Source organism: Sminthopsis crassicaudata, chromosome 1 (assembly GCF_048593235.1).
Source record: "Sminthopsis crassicaudata isolate SCR6 chromosome 1, ASM4859323v1, whole genome shotgun sequence".
In the NCBI taxonomy this organism is placed as follows: Eukaryota; Metazoa; Chordata; class Mammalia; order Dasyuromorphia; family Dasyuridae; genus Sminthopsis; species Sminthopsis crassicaudata.
The window spans coordinates 606,154,217-606,174,762 of NC_133617.1; the positions used below are offsets into that span (position 1 = coordinate 606,154,217).

The 20,546-nt window shown below is 32.8% G+C and overlaps 1 protein-coding gene across 1 annotated transcript in view; it reads left to right on the plus strand.

The window, feature by feature from the left end:
- Positions 1-20,546, plus strand: part of SLC38A9 (solute carrier family 38 member 9) — a 90,021-nt gene that overhangs the window by 6,580 nt on the left and 62,895 nt on the right. Inside the window, 1 exon segment of the mRNA XM_074282500.1 lies at positions 847-998. Coding sequence (XP_074138601.1) covers positions 895-998 — 104 coding nt within the window. The 5' untranslated portion in view covers positions 847-894.

Genomic DNA, 20,546 nt, shown 5'->3' on the forward strand with positions numbered 1-20,546 from the left:
AAGAAAAATAATCACAAAATCTACCAAAAATGAGACATTTCTATGGAGGCACAGCACCATCTTGTGGTTTTGTAAGATAGAATTCCTAAAAACTTAAAACTATTGTGGTTTTTGCATTTCTTAGCATAAATGATGTCATCTTTTATACTTAAGGGCTGGATGAAATGAAGGCAAAGGCCAAAAGTTTCCCATCTCATTATAGATGCTATGCATAGCAAATGGACAGCGTTTTCTAGGAAAATATGTATTCAGTGTATGATGTGCTACGTGTGTGTGTTTATATGTGTACATTTGTTTTTACATATAATGTTCAGGGTTTTTGAGTGAGACTAGGTTTATTATTCTTTAATATGAGTGCCATAGGACATTCAGGAAGTTGTGCTTCTTTCATTTGGATATAAGTTCAGGTTTAGTAGTTGATATGTTTATACATACCTTAGAAATTCTCTCTGCCTCTTTAATAATGAGGGATCCCTTTCTGGGTGAGCTTGGTTTATGGTAATTGAAGATTATTATTAGCACAGAATTAATGCTTATTATGTATACCTCTTTTTTTTTTTTTTTTTTTTTTTTTTTTAAAGCAGCTGAATTACATTACTAGCCTTCTAACCTGGAATTTCTCCCTGAGGAGTTAGAACAAACTCCCTTCAATTTAAGCTGAAAAATTTGAGTTGCTCACTAAATTGCCAATGAAACCAAATTTTCAAACATCTGTTACATGTTTCCAGGGATTATTTCATGATTGTTCTTTTTCAGTTCTACACGATGAAAAAATATAACCTTGTAAATAGTAAAATCATGTCTTTTATAGAGAGAATAAAATTGCTTATCTTTTTGTTTGTAAAGGTCAGAATTCTTCAGAGATCAGAGATTTTAGAAAATTTACCTTTCAATATGGATGACGATTCTAGACCGCTCCTTATTTCTGAAGTGAATAATGAAGTTGATCCTCAAATTATGAACATTCAATTTGAATCAGCAGACGTGAGGTCTAAAAGGTAAGTGTTTTATTTGTTAGAAATTGATAGTCCCTGATCCTTAAATTTCATGTACAATTATACAAATATTATTATTAGACTAGTATTTTAGAATGTTAAATTACAAACAAATTTTGATTTGATAACCAAGTAGCCAGTTTCTTATGTTATTTCTTTGAATTTTGTTTTGGGTTGGCAGTATTTACCCTTATGTTTTATGATTTTTATCAAAATCACTTTTATATGACAATTCATATGTGTTCAGTTGATATAATATCTGGGTTTCATTCACCATGCTAAAGTCAAGTATTTGAAAAGTGCCACAAGAGTTTCAATAAAAAAAATAAAAGAATTCAGTATAGGAATGATTTCATCTTAATAACTGCTGACTAAAAAATGGGCAATTAATTTATGTTACATCCTAAATATATCTTCCTTTGGATTTAATTTTCCCTTTCTTCTACAACAAAAATATATAACATGTCATGTGATTGAATGATCCATCCCTTTTTAATTTGTGAATTAATTTTGTGAATTTGCTGAAAACATTTTTTAAAATTAGAAATTGATTTGCAGTATATAGCTTTACTATAATACCTCATCATGATGGAATGGAGACCTTGACTTTTTGTTATTGGTTTTTTAAGAATGGTAATTATATGAGAGGAGCAGCATTGCCTACTGAATATAAAGCAAGTTTTCTGGTTCAGATAGACCTAGATTCCTGTCCTGCTTCTGCCCACATATTGGCTCTGGGCAAATCTATAAGCTCTCAGTGCTCCAGGTAAACTTCTAAGACAAATTGGAGATAAATGTTCTGACAAAGGAGCTTTTCATTGAAGATTTTTTTATACCAATAAAATCACAAGTCCTGTATAGATACAAACAATGTTGAAATTCATGAGTTTTAAAATTATATATGATCTTCTGATCAGAAGAATGTGAATATGTGAGGATCACAGATTTGAGCTGTGCTGAACTTTGGCAATAATCTAGCCATCTTCACCTTACTGATGAGGTAACTGACGCCTAGAGAAGTAAAAAAATTTACCAAAGATCACAAAGATAGGAATTAATCAAGCACCATTCAAATCCATACCCTCTCTAAATCCAGTACACTTTGTCATTTATAGCTTCAATAGAAGTTGTATGGTTTCATGCAGAATTGAAATCAAAATGAGAGACAATAAGTGGAAATTTTGCTAGCCTTCTGGCCTTTAATTTAAGGACAAAGAAACACAAGTTGTTATGGTAAAACAACAACAACAAATCCCCAAACATTCAGAAGTTAAAATGCCAGAAAGTCAAGACTTTACTTTTGACTTTACTTAGTGTGAAGTTTGCTAGCTTTACCACATAGGGGAGCCTGAAGCCACGATAAGAGTTTTGTTATAACTAAGGTGTCTGGTTACTTTTATTTTTTTAGTTTATCCTCTTCTATTTGATAGTTTTAGTTTATTGAATTTATAGAAACATTCATTCAGCAAACATAATATTAAGTGCATGCTATGTTCCAGTTGCTGTGCTTAAGAAGCCTATACTTTATTGAGTCAAAATGATATGTACACAGATAAATAAATAGAAAATATGAATTAATTTAAATTAAAAATAAATATTTAAACGCTAGTCTGGAGGACTTGTAGAGGAGATTCTGTTTGTGGGTAAAAGGTAGGACTAGGTGACTCCCACTTGGTTCCTGGGATCTTAGAATCTAAGAGCTGAAATAATCATTAGAAACCATCAAGTCTAATGGATTCATTTGCATAAAAAGAAACTGAGTCCTGGAAAAGGAAAAGACTTGCCTACAAGTGCTACTGCCTTCACTCTTAGAGCTAGCATCAAGATCCTTGTCTCCTCCTTCCAGGGTCAGCCCATTCTCTGTTCTCCATAATTCCCTTCCATGTGACCTATGACTTTCTCATTTATTTGTTAAAATGTGCTTTATCTCTTTGTCTTAATATTAATAACCATTTTAAGCAAATTGTATTCTCCAGGATTTATATAACCTCGGGTCTATGAACTTGTTTTTGTTTTTTTTTTTTGTTTTGTTTTGGTTTTTTGGTTTTTTTTCTCCATATTTTGATAACTGTTACAGTATAATTGGTTTCCTTTGCAATCTTTGTTTTATGGATTTAAAAACATTCCATAGCTTTCACCGGAGTGCTAAAAAGATCCAAGATGCCAAAAAGGTCAAAAACTCAGAAGTAAGCAAAATATCTGATACAGTGACCAATTCTGACAATGTGTGTGGTATTCTCTCCAGTGAGCCCCTCCCTCTCCTTTTTAGGAAGCTAGATTGTGCAATGGAGAGAACACTGAATCTGAAATCAGGAAGACTTGAGTGTAAATCCTGTCTCAAACATTTCCTAGCTGTGTGATCTGAGTATACTATTTAACTTCACTTGCTCCCAGTTTCCTCATCTGTAAAACGGGGATACTTCCCAAAGTTGTTGTGAAGGTGTAAATTTGATAATATTTTTTAAATTCTTTTTAAATCTTAAAGCTCTTATTAGATACTCACCACCACCACCATCTCATCATCATTTAGTGATGATATAAGTTTCATTATCTCTTCCTTGTGTCCTTCATTGGGATTTTGGCTACTCAGTTAAACTTAATTCAATGGTCTTTCCTTTTGTATTATGCTAGTCATTATTTATTTTTTCTCAGTTCTGCTTATTTCTTTTCATTTCATATATATCTTCCCATATTTCTCTGAATTCTTCATATTTATCAATTTCATTGCTTGATTAATGAGTACCACCTTTGTTATTACAAAAAAAAATGCTGTTATGTATATTTTGTTATATTTGACATTTAATTTTCTGCCGTTAATTTATTTGGCATATATTCCAATAGTGGGATCACTTAGTGGGGTTAAAGGGTACATAGACAATCTTGCATAATTCCAAATTAATATCTAGAATGATTGGGCCACTTCACAATTCTATGAATTGTGAGTCATTGTGCTGATTTTTTTCCATTGCCCCTCCACTATTTCTCTTTTTTTGGTCATTTTTGCCAGTTAGCATGATGTGAGAGATGAAATTTCAAGGTTGTTTTACTTTACTTTTAATAATATTTATCCTGAAATTATGCAACATTAATTAGAATGTGTTTGCATATACATAGTAGGAAAAAAACAATTGTAAATGAAACTTTATGTCTCTGTTATATATAGCATTTTTAAAAAACTATTTCATAAGATCAGTCTGTAGTTTTTAAAGCCATTCTTTATAGTTTTCCATCTGTTTTTTTCTTTTCTTTTCTTTTTTTTTGCTGAGGTAGTAATTGGGATTAAGTGACTTGCTGCTTGGCACATAGCTAGGAAGTATTAAGTGTCCAAGGTCAAATTTGAACTCAGGTCCTCCTAACTTTAGAGCTGGTACTCTATCCACTGCACTACCTAGCTGCCCCAAAATAATAAGTTTTTAATAAAAATTTGCTATATGCCAGATACTCATTTCTTTTTACTGTTAATGATTTGAAACATGTTTTCGTATGGTTATTTTTAGTTCACTGTACATTTTGAGCACTTATTTATTAGGAAATGGCCCCTAATGTGAAATATGTGTCAGTTTCCTATATTTTCAATATAAGACTTTTAAAATAATATTTAATGAAAATTATTTTTATATTCTACCTTTTTTCTTTGATCATTTTATTTCTGCAAAATATTTTGATTTTATGTAATCAAAATGAACTCTTCATTGATGATCCTTTCTCTCCATTGTTTACTTCAGAATTTCCCCCTTACCCACAGTTATAAAAGATATTTAATCACATTTTCTTTTAATCTTTATGTTATGTGATCTTTTAGATTCAGTTCACATGTCCATTTTGAGGTTGTCATGAGTTATGTTTTAAGATTTTGGTCTAAATCTAATTAATGCCAAGTTTCTTCCCAATTTTCCTTTCGGTTCTTGTCAAAAAGGGAATCCTTGTGATTTGAATTTTGGAGTTTGTCAGACAGTGGGCTACTGTTTTCAGTGGTTTCTTTTTGTTACTTACCTGCTCTGTTTCACTGGAATTCATTCTGTAACTCCATATTCATCAGATTGAGAAAGTGATATTGTTGGACTTCTTTTAACATTCAGAGAACTGGAGATCCAAATAGACTCAGGAGACTATCACGATGTATTGGGCCTAATAGAAAAAGCTTTAGTTTTTTTGTTAGTGGGCTCTGCAAATTACTGAGTAGAAGTTTGAGTAAGTAATCTTGCCTCTTTAGTCTTGTCTTCTCATCTGTAAATTGAGTATTTAGATTAAGTAATCTTCAAAATCCTAGGATTTTTCTCAGTGTCTTCTTCCTTCATTGCTGCTGAATAGAACTGGAAGAATTCACACAATTGTAGTTACTGGGTCTAAGACAAATTTGTTATTTAATATTAACTGGTCCTTCCCTCCAGCTACTCATCCTTAATTAATTCCCTGTAGGACAGCTAGGTGCCTCAGTGTATAGAGAGTGTCGGGCCTGAAGTGAGGAAGATTCAGCTTCCTGACTTCACGTTTGACCGTGTATACTTTCCAGCTGTGTGACTCTGGGCAAGAGAGTTGAACTTGTTTGCTTCAGTTTCCTTATCTGCAAAATGAACTGAAGAAGGACCCAATTAGGGGCTTTTTTGGCAAAACTACTGGAGTGGTTTGTCATTTTTTTGCTTCCTAATTCCCAGTGTACTAATTTTGTTTTTCAAAATCCTTTAATTTTTTTAAATCAGAATTGCCCATATTATCTCTTATGATTCTTCTTGACCCTCAGCTGGTCTTCAAGACTCTTCCCTTATCCATAACTATAAAATGTATCTCCTTCCATTATCTTTTGCTTTATTATGATGTGACTTTTACCCATTTAGGCCTATTTCCATTTCAAACTTAATGTGATATGTGGTATGAGAAGTTGGACAAAACATAAATTTTTGTTAATATTTCTGTTTTCTTCTCCCTCTTCATTTCTTTTCCTAGGGAACCTGAAATGGTTCTACCCTCTAAAAATAAGAGAAGAGTTTGTATAGCTATAAAACAAAAAACTTGAAAATTGAAATTGATAATACCTATATAAACTGTTTAATTAATTTGTCAGCCAAATTTTAAAATGGAGATTATATTTGTAGGTCAGACTCCCATCTTCCAAATTGCTATCAACTTAATTTAAGGAAGTATTCTAATTCTGTTACCGAGATTGGATGAATAGAGATCATTTAGAAATGGGCCAAAGTTTTAATTTATTTTTTTATATTTAAATCAGTTATGATTTTGTGAGAAGATAGAGGAAATAATTTTTATTCTGTTCATTTGGTGACAAATATTTTCAAAACCCTCCTGTCTATGTAAAAGGAAGAGCTAGTTTACCAGGCTGCTTTCAGTGTGAAGTCTGACCTTTAGCATTCCATGTGACCATTCTTTGTTTGATTTGCTAAGTTAAATGCTTTGAGTCCAGCCAGGAACATTTGATCAGTTTCCTTAAGTGTTCAGCATTTTTGTCATTTAATTTACCTCTGTAGTTGTATTTTTGATGTGTGTAGAATAGGAGATGGGATCTGTAGGCTTTAAAAAAATTTTTTTTTAATAATTTTATTTCATTGTAATTGGTTTACATTGTAATTTTTAATGTGTTTCATTTTTTTGCATTTAAAAACATTCTAAAAGAGAGTCCACAAGTTTACCAGGTTACTGAAGTGATATGTGCCACAAGAGGTAAAAAAAACAGTATATACTAATGCAGTTTACGTATATCACCCGGTGGTAGTGTCTTCTCAGAAATAACCCAAAAAAGAACTTTCTATATTATTCCCTATTTTGAGTTACACTAAAATTTTTAACTGTTCTTTACTTTCTTATATGAATTTACCTGGATGAAAGACCCAGGTACACTTTCTTTTTCAACATGGAAATAACATTCTATTTTCATAATTTTAAAAGAAATGGGTTTTTTATTTGTTTCTAAATAATTGAATAAAGTGAAAGAATTATATTTTTAGTGTTTCTTTGGAAAATCAAATATATAAAAATATTAGGCTTGTCTTAATTGCTATTTACCAAATTCATCATTCTTTCTTTGACTGCCTTTCTAATTTAATAGGAAAGTTGTAATGTTCTATTCTCTAAATTGTAATCGTTCTCTTTGAGCAGGTTTCTTGGGGAACTTCTGGAGGCAGCTTTATTTTCAGTTCAATGTAATCACTCCAAATGCAACCAGGAGTTAAACTCCAGATCCTATTGTGTCCTTCAAAATCTTGAATCTTTTCCTGGGGACTGGTTAGCTTTCTTAGAGGCCTATCTCTCCCCTTGATTCCCAAGAGCTCTTGTCCTAATGTCTCCAGCCAGCACAATGGTGAAATCTGGAATGAATCAGACTCCATCTCCAAGAGTGTGGGATTGTGGGTTTCTGCCTTGTGAATCTCCTGGAAGTCAATCCTAGTTGTGAATCTCCCAAAGTCCATGAGTGGGCTTGTCCTCTCTTAAAGGTGTGAAAAGTGTGAACTCTGAACTAGAGAACTCTTAAGTACCATGCTAAATTAGACAATCAACTTAGTACCTTGTAAGAATTCTAACAGAAAGTAACCATAGCTAAATTTATCATTTTGGTATTTTTCTGTTTTTTTTTCTTTCTTTTTTTTTTTTAAACTGAGGCAATTGGGGTTAAGTGACTTGCCCAAGGTCACATAGCTAGGAAATGTTAAATGTCAGAGACCAGATTTGAACTCAGGTCCTCCTGAATTCAGGGCCGCTACTCTATCCACTGTGCCACCTAGCTGCCCCAGGCTGGTATTTTTCTTAGTAATTTTTTTTTTTTCATGGAAGACATTTTAAGTTACTAGACAGGAATTTTTTTTTTCTCAAATACCTTTTGGTGAAAAAGGAGAATAACAGATGATCTTAATTCTATAGACTGAAACTTTTCCTTAATTCATACTTTAGTGAGACAATGTAAAACTATCACGTTAACCATTTGCTCCTTGATTTATTGCTCCTAAGTAAGTTGAAATAGTTTGCTTGTAGTTCTTTTGGCATATTCATTATTAAATTTCTGAAACAGCAGGGGAGTCTTTTGGAATGCCCCGTTCTCATGGGCATTTAACCCACATTCTTGAGCCTCTTGCATGGTGTATTTGTTACCAATCACCTTCTAAACCAAGGTACAGACTAAATGAATGATTGCTCAACTGTAATAGCTATAAAATTAAGGTTGTGAATGAAAATGTTTTATGTAGATGTTTAGTAATAAGTATTCATACATGGCACCTAACTTCAATTTCAATTTCGTCATGTGATTTGTTACAAAATTGATAGGTATGTACTTTTGCCTTCATGTTACAAACTGCTTAGTAGCTTTAAAAAAATCTATCCTTACAGAAGTTTTTGCAAGGGTCAGTGTTGAAAAATTACCCGTGCATATGTTTTGTATATACAAAGCTATAATAAAAAAATAAAATTTAAAAAATTCTAAAAATAAAATAAAATAAAAATCTATACTTTGGTACAGTGGTTTTTAAACAATACTTTCTGAATTTAAAGACTGGGGAAAACAAAACAAAACTAGAAACAACTATTTTACTACAAACCAGGATTCCATGAAAATTTTACAAGTGAAATTTACAACTAATGAATATGGTTACTTGGCTTGAGGAAATTTTTGAAAATTGGCTCCCTTTGTCCATGATTGAAATTATTTGTTTGCTACTGAGTATCTAATAGAATTTCATCTTGGGAACTTCTTCCTTCCATCCCCCTTGAAATCTAACTAGGCATTCTTAGTAGCCACTTATCTTTCTTCATTTTCTCTTACAAGGAAGGCAATCATTTAATTTAACAAGATGATTGTTAGGATTCTTACAAGGTGCTAAGTGTAATTGAGGAGACAGTGATTAAATCTAGTTTAGCATTGATTTAATCCTGCAACAAATAATGGTTTTCTAGGGATGTAATGATTGGTGTATAGTCAGTGTGACATATAAGGAGGAACTGTCAGGGCCAGAAAGGACAAGCACATTAGAAGCTCTCTCAGGCTGAGACAGATTCATTCCATCTTCCACCTATGTTGTGGCTGAAGGCTTAAGCACAAATCTTTGGATTTGGAGACATTTGGAGGAAACTAGAGGCAGAAGCTGGCAGAGGCAAAAGCTGGCAGAGGCGAAGGACTAGCAGCAGGAGGTCTCAGAATCAAGGAGAGAGACAGGCCTCTAAGAAAATTAAACCGGCCCAAGGAAGGAGACAAGACTTTGAAGGAAACAATAAAGGATTTGAACTTTAATTCTTGACTGCAAATATTTGGGATGATTACTCTGAACTGAAACTAAGACTGCCTCCAGAAGCCCCCCAAGAAACCTGCTCCCAGAGAACAGTACATTTTAGAGAAGAATATTACAATTAAGCTAAGGAAAATTCAGAAGAGAAGAACCAGAGAAATATCAGAAACTTGAGATTTTGACTAAATAGCCCAGTAATTTGGTTGTCGTAGGATAATATCTAAATTAAACAAAATAACCATAATGTTCCAAGATGACTATGCACAATGGATGAGTTTTTCCTATTAATAAATTCATTCAGGGTTTTTTAGCCATATTGATACATTTTAGAAAGTATAATCTCTGTTGAATATAAAAAATAAGTAAATATATATATACATAATGTCCTAGAATTTTTAGTGCCGTTTTAAGTTTCTATAGCTCAAAACTGGAATAAGATATTAGGAACACTTCATGTATGTATATATTTATGCATATATATTTATAAGTGTGTGTGTGTATATGCTTTGTCCTGTACTAAGTTAAAGTATCAGCCAAAACCTTCTCTCTCTAGAGAATGATAATAAAATATTGCTAAGTTTGCATTTAATTGCTGTCTTGTTAAGATTTTATGTTTAAGAACAAATAAGGTTAAACACCTCTGACTCAATGAATATTTTACTACAGTGTACCAATAAGCTTAGCAACTGTCAGAAGTTTTAGTAGTTCCCAGGTAATGAAGAATATTGGAAAGAACCAGTCTTTATAGGGAAATGTAAGCAAAACCTTGAGTGTGAATCAGGGTGCTATTGAACTTAGAGGATCAAGACTTGGGACTACTAAGAAATTTACTTTGCCTGGACAAATCAGAAAGCTAAACTAGGACCACAAGAATTAGCCATCTTTGGTAAATTCAGTCAGGATAGTGTGAAAAAGGATGTGGTACAACTTCCAAAAGAGAGACTTCAGCTGGGTAGGAAGTGAAAAGCATGTCAGCAAGCTAAAGATCACCAAGATGTTTTCACAAGGGGCCAGGGAATTTCCAGGCACCAACTCCTTTGTTTTCCCTTATTTATCTCAAAAAAAAAAAAAAAGTGCTTGGCAGCCACAGAAGATCCCATTGTGTAGATAAAAGAATGATATATTGGTACAATTTGTCATTTTTAATGTTTGTTTCTGGGATACTGTTTCAAAAGATGAACATTGTGTCCTATATTGGGCCATCATAGAAATAATCTAGCAGGAGTTCTCAGCATTTAAGAATATAAGGAAATTATTTAACCCTGATTGTTTGCAAAAATAAAAATTAAAAAGAACACAAGGAAGTATGTTTTTTTTCAGTTATCAATTAACAACTATTTATTAAGTCTCTAAGAATCATGAAATTATTATAACACTTGAAATTTTAAAAGCCTGTGGTAAAAGGAAAGGGCTAAGAATTTTGGGGTGATTTTAAACATATATCATAGAGAGAAAATATTAATTAAAAAAAACCTTTCATTTTCAAGTGTGCTAAATGGGAAAAAATATGATTTGAAATTCTGCTTTTAAAAGTATTTTTGAAATTTTGTTGCATCCTGAAAGCATATTTCCTGTGTTCCTTGAGCCTTGACATGCTGGTAAGATTATATAAGCTAACAAAAACATGGTTTCTTCTAGTTAACATTGAAAATGTCTTCAGAAAATCATACTCTTAATTATTCCCTTTTTTAAAAGTATGGTCAAATAGATGAATTTATTCCATAAGCATTTATTAAATACTACCTTGCTCTGTATGAGAAGTAGTGTAGGATAATAAACAGGGTAGGCCTTTGAATCTTTTGACCCATTTTAGCTATGTGACCATGGACAAATCACTCCTTAGTGCCCCACACAAATTTTCAGAATTAATTTTCTTCCTCAATCAGCAAAAATCTTCCTTTCTCATGAAAAATTCTCCACAGTGGAGAGAGGAAGAAAAAACAAAATCTGTTTCATAAACGTGATATAAAACAAAACAAATTCCTGCATTGGTCCAATTGGGGGAAAAAAAAAGTTTCATTTCTACAGTATGAGACCTATACCTCAATGAAGAAGTAGGTAATATATTTCATGAGTCTTCTCAAGACACAGTTGATCATTACCCTGATTAGAGTTCCTAAGTTATTCAAAGTTGTTTATCATATTGTCATATAAATTGTTCTATTGGTTCCACTGATTTCACTCTACATCATTTACATATCTTCCTAAGTTTCTCTGGAATTATCCCCTTCATGATTTCTTACAACATTGTAATATTCTATCACATTTATATACTGCAACTTATGTGTTCATTTCCCAATCTGTGGGAACCCTGTCAATTCCCAATTCTTTGCCACCACAAAAAACTGCTGTAAATTATTTTTGTACATCCTTAGAATTTGTTTTGCTTTGGGCTAATCCCTCTTTGAATGAGGAATATTTTACATGGAGAAGGAAAGAATTTGTGATCAAATGAGAGAGTGAGAATTATGAGATATAAAAAAGATAATTTTAGTTATATTAAATTAAAAAGTTTTACATTAACAAAACCAATGTACCCAAGATCAAAAGGAAAATAGAAAGTTGGGAAACAAATTTTTTTTTTTTTTTTTTTTTGGTAATTTAATACTTTTTTATTTATTAACTTTTTTTTTTTAAATTCATTTTTCCAAATTATCCCCTCTCTCCCTCCACTCCCTCCCCCCGATGGCAGGTAATCCCATACATTTTACATGTGTTACAATATAACCTAGATACAATATATGTGTGTAAATACCTTTTTCTTGTTGCACATTAATTATTAGCTTCCGAAGGTATAAGTAACCTGGGTAGATAGACAGTAGTGCTAACAATTTACATTCGCTTCCCAGTGTTCCTTCTCTGGGTATAGTTATTTCTGTCCATCATTGATCAACTGGAAGTGAGTTGGATCTTCTTTATGTTGAAGATTTCCACTTCCATCAGAATACATCTTCATACAGTATTGTTGTTGAAGTGTATAGTGATCTTCTGGTTCTGCTCATTTCACTCAGCAACAGTTGATTTAAGTCTCTCCAAGCCTCTCTGTATTCCTCCTGCTGGTCATTTCTTACAGAGCAATAATATTCCATAACCTTCATATACCACAATTTACCCAACCATTCTCCAATTGATGGACATCCATTCAACTTCCAGTTTCTAGCTACAACAAAAAGAGCTGCCACAAACATTTTGGCACATACAGGTCCCTTTCCATTCTTTAATATTTCTTTGGGATATAATCCCAATAACAGCAATGCTGGGTCAAAGGGTATGCACAGTTTGACAACTTTTTGGGCATAGTTCCAAATTGCTCTCCAGAATGGCTGGATTCTTTTACAACTCCACCAACAATGTATCAGTGTCCCAGTTTTCCCACATCCCCTCCAACATTCATCATTATTTGTTCCTGTCATTTTAGCCAATCTGACAGGTGTGTAGTGGTATCTCAGAGTTGTCTTAATTTGCATTTCTGTGATCAGTAGTGATTTGGAACACTCTTTCATATGAGTGGAAATAATTTCAATTTCATCATCTGAGAATTGTCTGTTCATATCCCTTGACCATTTATCAATTGGAGAATGGTCAGTTCTCTATATATTTTGGAAATGAGACCTTTGTCAGAACCTTTACTTTAAAAAATATTTTCCCAATTTGTTACTTCCCTTTTAATCTTGTTTGCATTAGTATTGTTTGTACAGAAACTTTTTAGTTTGATGTAATCAAACTCTTCTATTTTGTGATCAATAATGATCTCTAATTCTCCTCTGGTCATAAATTCCTTCCTCCTCCACAGGTCTGAGAGGTAGACTATTCTCTGTTCCTCTAATCTATTTATGATCTCATTCTTTATGCCTAAATCATGGACCCATTTTGATCTTATCTTGGTATATGGTGTTAAGTGTGGGTCCATATCTAATTTCTGCCATACTAATTTCCAGTTTTCCCAACAGTTTCTTCCGAATAATGAATTTTTGTCCCTAATGTTGGTATCTTTGGGTTTGTCAAACACTAGATTGCTATAGATGTACCCTTTTTTGTCCTTTGTATCTAATCTGTTCCACTGATCTACTGTTCTATTTCTTAGCCAGTACCAAATGGTTTTGGTGACTGCTGCTATATAATATAGCTTTAGATCAGGTACACTTAGACCACCTTCCTCTGACTTTTTTTTCATTAGTTCTCTTGCAATTCTCGACCTTTTATTCTTCCATATGAATTTTGTTGTTATTTTTTTCTAGGTCATTAAAATAGTTTCTTGGGAGTCTGATTGGTATAGCACTAAATAAATAGATTAGTTTGGGGAGTATTGTCATCTTTATTATGTTCGCTCGGCCTATCCAAGAGCACTGAATGTCTTTCCAATTATTTAAATCTGACTTTATTTTTGTGGCAAGTGTTTTGTAATTTTTCTCATATAATTCCTGACTATTCTTTGGTAGATGGATTCCCAAATACTTTATACTCTCAACATTTGTTTGGAATGGAATTTCTCTTTGTATCTCTTGCTGTAGCATTTTGTTGGTGATATATAAGAATGCTGAGGATTTATGTGGATTTATTTTGTATCCTGCCACTTTGCTAAAATTCTGAATTATTTCTAATAGCTTTTTAGCAGAGTCTTTGGGATTCTCTAAGTATACCATCATGTCATCTACAAAGAGTGATAGTTTGATTTCCTCATTTCCTACTCTAATTCCTTGAATCTCTTTCTCGGCTCTTATTGCCGAGGGGAAACAAATTTTTTTAGCAAATGTCTCCGATAAAGCCTCATTTCTAAAATATGTAGAGAACTGAGTCAAATTCATAAGAATACAAATCACTCTCCAAATGACAAATGATATGAACAGACACTTTTAGGGAAAGAAAACAAAAGTATTTATAATCATATGAAAAAAATACTCTAAATAGAGAAATGCAAATTAAAACAACTCTTGAGATACCACCACATACCTGTCAGATTGCGCAGAAAAAGAAAGTGATAAAGATTGAAGGGGATATGTGAAAATTGAATACTAATGTACTGTTGGTGGACTAATTAAGACAATTTGATATGAACTGATCCGGCCATTCTGGAGAGCAATTTAAAACTATGTATATCTTTTGATCCAGCAATACCGTTGCAAGGTCTGTATCCCAAAGAGATTTTCGGGAGGATAGAGAGCTAGCTCTTTTTATGATGGCCAGGAATTGGAACTTGATATGCTCATGAACTGGAAAATGACTGAACAAATTTTGGTAAATGATTGTAATGGAATACTATTATGCTATAAGAAATGAAGAGCAAACAAATTAAAAAACTCCAATCAAATACCAAATTAGAAATTCTGAAACTCAAAGGAGAGATTAATAAAATTGAAACTAAGAAATTAAGAACAGAGTGACTTCAGAAAAATCTTGACTTAAATGTACTGATACAGAGTGAAATGAGCAGAACCAGAAAAACATTGTACACAGTAATAGCAATATTATGCAGTGATGCCCATGAATGACTTTGCTATTTTTAGCAAAACAATGATCCAAGACTCTTGAAAAGGACTCTTGAAAAATATTGTCCACATTTAAAGAAAGAACTGATAAGAGTTTGAATGCACATCAAAGCATATTATTTTTCACTTTTTTATGATTTGGTTTGTTTTTATTTTATTTTTTTGATTTGTGTCTTTACAACATGACTTATGGAAATATGTTTTGCATGATTATACACGGTCAACCTATATCAAACTGTTTATCATCTTAGGGAGAGAAATGAATTTTTAAAATGTCTTTGTATGTAACTGGAAAAAAATAGTATTTAAAAAATCTAATCCCTCCTTTAATCTACTTTCACTTATTATTCACTTTCCCTTCTTCATATTCCTTCCTGTTTCCCTGTTTAGGGAAACTGTAGTTTTGTACTCAGTTATATGTACATTTCCCCTTTATTGAGCAGCTTAGAAGATAATGACATGCAAGTTGCACTTTCTTACCCTACTTCTTGTTTGTATAGACTTCTTGCATACACAAATTAGGGTAATTTTCCCAAGTCTTTTTCTCCCTTTCCTAGCTTAATATGTTGCTCTCACTCTCCCTTTCTAGTCTTCTTTTAAGATCATCAAGATGAAATCCAGACTTTTTGTCTAATTAAATTTCCTATATGATCTCTGATAATAAGAGTTCAGAGAGAAACCTATATTAGAATATAAACAATTTATATTTGTTTAGTTCCATATGATTGTTTGCTCATGTTTGCCTTTTTATACTTCTGATTTTTGTTTTTGTAATTTATAGTTCCTGTGCAACCTTAATTTTTGTTTCTCAGGAATGCTTGGAAATTCTATATTTCTAACAAAGGTCCATTTCACATCTCCAAATGTAGGATTGTATTTAGTTTTGTTGTGTACATTATTAATGGCTGCAAGTATATATGTATCTGTGTGTGTGTGTGTGTGTGTGTTTGTGTGTGTGTATACATATGTGTGCTCAATCTATCAATATTTTTTGTCTTTTGGAATATTGTATTCCAAGCTCTCTATTCCTTAATAGTGGTGACTGCCAAATCAGATCCTAGCTGTAATTTCTCTGAATTTGAGTTCTTTCTTTCTGACTGTAAACATTTTTCTTTAAATTGAAAGCTGGATTTTGATTATAATGTTCCTGGAAGTTTTCATGTGAGGATTTCTTTCAGAAGGTGACTGGTAGATTCTTTCAATATTTACTTTTTACTCTAGTTCTAGAAATTTGGACATGTTTTTAAAAATAACTTCTTAAAATATATCTAGGATCGGTTTTTGATCATGACTTTCAGGTGTCCAGTGATTTTAAAATTATCTTTCCTTGATCTTTTTACCAAATTTGTTATTTTTGCTATATAACATACCTTATACTTTTTCATTTCCTTCTTTTCCTCCTCTGCAGATTTTTTCATCCTATGAGATTCTCAAAATGATCCCATCCAGGCCAAAGTTTGATTCTCTTCTTCCCGCTACCCTCCCCTGCTCTGGTCTGAGATTTTCAAATTCCTTAACTGGTTTGGGTCTGAGCAAACATGCTTGTTGTTTTGCCCCATTTAGAGGTCCAGTAGAATGCTTCTGTTTTTAGTAATTATTAGTCAGCTGGAAAACTTTGTTAGTTCTTGGTGACAGAACTATAGATTTCCTTTTGGTCTTGGATTCCTGTCCTGGCTATTTCTCTTCAATTTTCCAGTTTGACAATGTGGTCACAACCACATTCCTGGTGCTGCTTGCTTCTGAACTTGCTCTTTGTTTGGTACACAGTCTGGCACCTACATAACTGCTTTTTACCCTAGAATGCTACTAATAGGAGAATTGGCCTCTACTCATTCTCCCTTGGATCTGTGACCTGGAATTGGTCTGTGAGCAACAGATTCCCAGTTAACACCTCTTCATTTATCCTATACAAGTTTAGGTTTCTTTTTGCTAGCACTAGGTGGTAGATCTCTTTTTGACTTGGTGACCCTGTGCTAGAATATTCCTATGTATATTCCTGGCCAGCTCCTTTCCTCAGTATCCTCAGTCGTCCTGTGTTCCTATGTCAAACTGGGCTGGAATAATGACTCTCAATGATTTTTTTCTTACATTTCCTAAGCAAGACTCAGTCTGGTGTACTTTCTAGATCAGCTTGGAGAATATTGTCGTTCTAAAGAGAATTAAATATTTTCATATGAAAGTATTAGCAAATGAAATTCAGTCCCAGTTTCAAATGTTTCATATTCTAATTAATAATTCTTTGTAAAATGATAATTATTAGTCCTTGCAAATCAAAATTACCTTGGTTTGGAAAAATAATTTATTTCACTGATCTAAAAACATTTGTTTCTAATTACACACTTATAATATGTTGGGACTGTGTATTTAATGAAAATAAAGTTTATTTTTAAGGGATTCCAAAGTATCTGTCTTATACAAACATTCAGTGTCTCCATCAGAACTCTTTAAAAAGGAAAAATTCCATAGCCATAATGTAATTTCAGAATTCCCAAGCCAGCTGAACTCGTGGCAATATCTCTGTGAAAAGTCAAGAGCCAATAAATTTAGCACTTCCTGGACAGCTTTTTAGTAGTTTAAGAGCAACTGAGTGGATGATATATATATTTATACCATAGACTCTTCAAAATAAGTAGATTATAGAAGAATTTGATATCTGAACTTGTTTATATGGTTAACTCCTAATATGTTTTATGTTGTAGGATAATAAGTAACTGTTAAGGCTATAATAGAAACCAATATAATAGGATACTTTATGTTGAAGATTTTTTAATAGAAGGCTAATTCAAATGATGAAGAATTTGTTTTAAAAAAAAAAAAGTCAGACTAATCCAGTCATCATTTATTGAACACCTACCATTGTGCTAGGTATTGAAAATACAGACACAAATGAAAAATAACCCCTTCCCTTAAACTTACATTCTTGGGAAAGGGGTGGGAAAGAAAGGTAGTTACAATAAGTTACAATATATAAGCACATAATTATTAAGTATTTATTAAGAATCTGAACTATACTAGGGGTCTGGAAATAAAAGATAATGAAATAATCAGTGCTCCCAAAGAGATTATATAATTGAGGATGAAGGTGGAGAACATGAATATATAAAAATATATACAAGATAAATATGATTGCTTGATATAAGGGAGGGCACAAACATTTGGGGGGAATCAGGAAATGCCTCATGTATAAAGAGATCTTGAGTTTAATCTTGAAGCAAAAGATGAATTATTTGCAATGGTTAAAAAGAAGTTTACTCTTAGCCTGTGGGAATGGCATTGAATAGGCAGAAAAGGAAGATAGAACACTATAAGGAGCAGAGAAAAGGCCATATTGGCTGGACTATAGAATACAAGAAGGGGAGTATGTATAGAAATGCTAGAAACAGTTTGGGAAGGGCTTTTAAAACAGGAGTTTGTTTATTCTAGAGCAATAGGGACTGGAGTTAGAATAGGGAGTGATGTGGTCTGATTTAGCAATTCTGTAGAAGATAGATTGGAGTGAGGAAAGCCTTGACAATTAAGCTAAAAGACCCTTGCAGGTCAATCAGGAGAAAGATTTTAAGTCCTCATCAGTGGTGGGGGCTGTAGGAGTAGTAAGAAAAGGAGAAATGGACATAGGTATGATGAGATAAGGCAGCAGATTATATATGTGAAGTGAAGGGAAATGGGAATGGTAGAGACCAGTGCTAATGTTATAAACATCAGAGACTTGAAGGACAGCAGTACCCTAGAGAGGAACAGGGAAGTTTGCGAGGGGAGAGGGTTTTAGAATAAAGATAGACATGTTATTCAATTTTGGCAGCTTGAGAAAGAAGAGAGCCTGAAGTTTCCTCTAAATGATGATACATAATTTTGTCCTTGAAATAAGCTAGAGGCTCTAAGAGGCAGAGGTACAGAATTCAGTATGTTTTAGATGTGAGGGACAGCCTGTGAAAGGCACAGCATGAGAAATGTGCCACATTTGAAGAGCATCAGATAGGCCAGTTTTGTTAAAATATTGAATGTATGAAAAAGAATACACAATAAACTTGGAAAGATAGATTGGAGCCAGAGTATGAAGGACTTTAAATGACAAACTGGAAGGTTTTAAATTATATCATGGGAGGGGGGAGAATATTTTAGAGATAGTAGAGTACCACTGAAGTTCCTTGAGCAAAAGAGTAGCATGGTCAGATTTTTTTTTTTTTCTCTGTCGAGAGCTATGATATGAAAGTCGTGGGTGGACAAAGTATTCAGGAGGAGACATGTTCAGTAATGTTAGATGTTGTAGAAAGCTTTACAAAAATGAGCTTTGAAAACAGCAGGTCACTAGATATCAGGCCTTATCAATGGAGCAAAGAAACTATTTGCTGAACTTAAGTGTGTTGTATAACACACTTAATACCTGTATCAGGTATTAAACTGATGTAGAGAAAGAATTTTATGTACATAATAGCTGGAAAAGTTAATAGATTTTCCAGGGTAATTCTTTTTTTTTTTTTCTCAACAGTATTTTATTTTCCAAAATACATGTAAAGATAGTTTTCAACATTCATTTTTTGTAATATTTTGTGTTTTAGATTTTTTTCTCCTTCCTTTACTCTCTCCCTTCTCAAGACAGCTAGCATTCTCTTATAGGTTAATCATGTACAATCATTTTAAAAATATTTCCATATATGTCACGTTATACAAGAAAAATCAGACTACAAAGGAAAAAACCATGGCAAAGAAAAAGCAAACATCAAAAAAAGGTGAAATACTATGCTTCATTATACATTCAGTCTCCATAGTTCTTTTCTCTGGATGCAGAGGGCATTTTGCACAGAATAATTATTTTAGGTTTACCTTCCTTGCCTGTAAATCCTGGCCCATTCATTCTCAAGACTTTTTTTTTTTTTTTTTTTGAATTTGCTAATAAGCCCATTCCATTCTTTTAACACTGTATTAAGTTTTTATTTACTGTTTACCTCTAAAAAATTAAATGATTTGGGGAAAACAAAATGAAGACCAAGAAAGAATTCAAACTCATAATTGAATAGAATCAAAATACTTAGAGAACAAATGTAGGCAGAGTATTAAGAACTGCAAGGTAATATCATAGAAATTAACATAGATACACAGCAAGAGAAGCATAAATGCATTTTAGTGGTATTTTTTTCTAATTACATATAAAAACAATTTTTGATACTCATTTTTTATAAGATTTTGAGCTCCATTTTTTTCTCCTTCGTTTTCTTCCTTTTCCCAGAAACAGTTAACAATATGATACACATTATACATATAAAACATACGCTCATATTAGTCATGTTGTCAAAGAAGAAACAGAAGAAAAGGGGGAAAAAAACTATGGAAAAAAAAGTTAAAATAGTGTGCTCCAATCTGTATTCAGACTCCAACAGTTCTTTCTCTGGATGTGGATGGCATGAGCTTTTGGAATTGTCTTAGATCATTGTAAAGCTGAGAAGAGCTAAGTCCATTATAGTTGATCACCTCACAGTGTTGCTGTTACTGTGTACAATATTCTCCTGATACTGAGAAGCATAAGTATTGACTAGATTTAATCATAGGATCTCTGGATTGGAAGGAACCTCAAAGACTATCTATCTTGCCCTGCACATGCATAGGAATGTTTTCTGCAACTTTCATCATGTGGGATCATCAGCCACACCACTACTGCCTTCAATAATGGATGAAGCACTTTAAATATTTAAAAAATTCTTCAGAATCTTAAAAATGACAAAGTTTTTTTTTTTTTTAAATGATAGAGTTGGATAAAGCTGATGGATAATCTTATTTTTTCTAGGGGTTTTATTGCTCAGCTCTATGCATAATTAGAAATGGAAAAGTAGATATACTTTCTG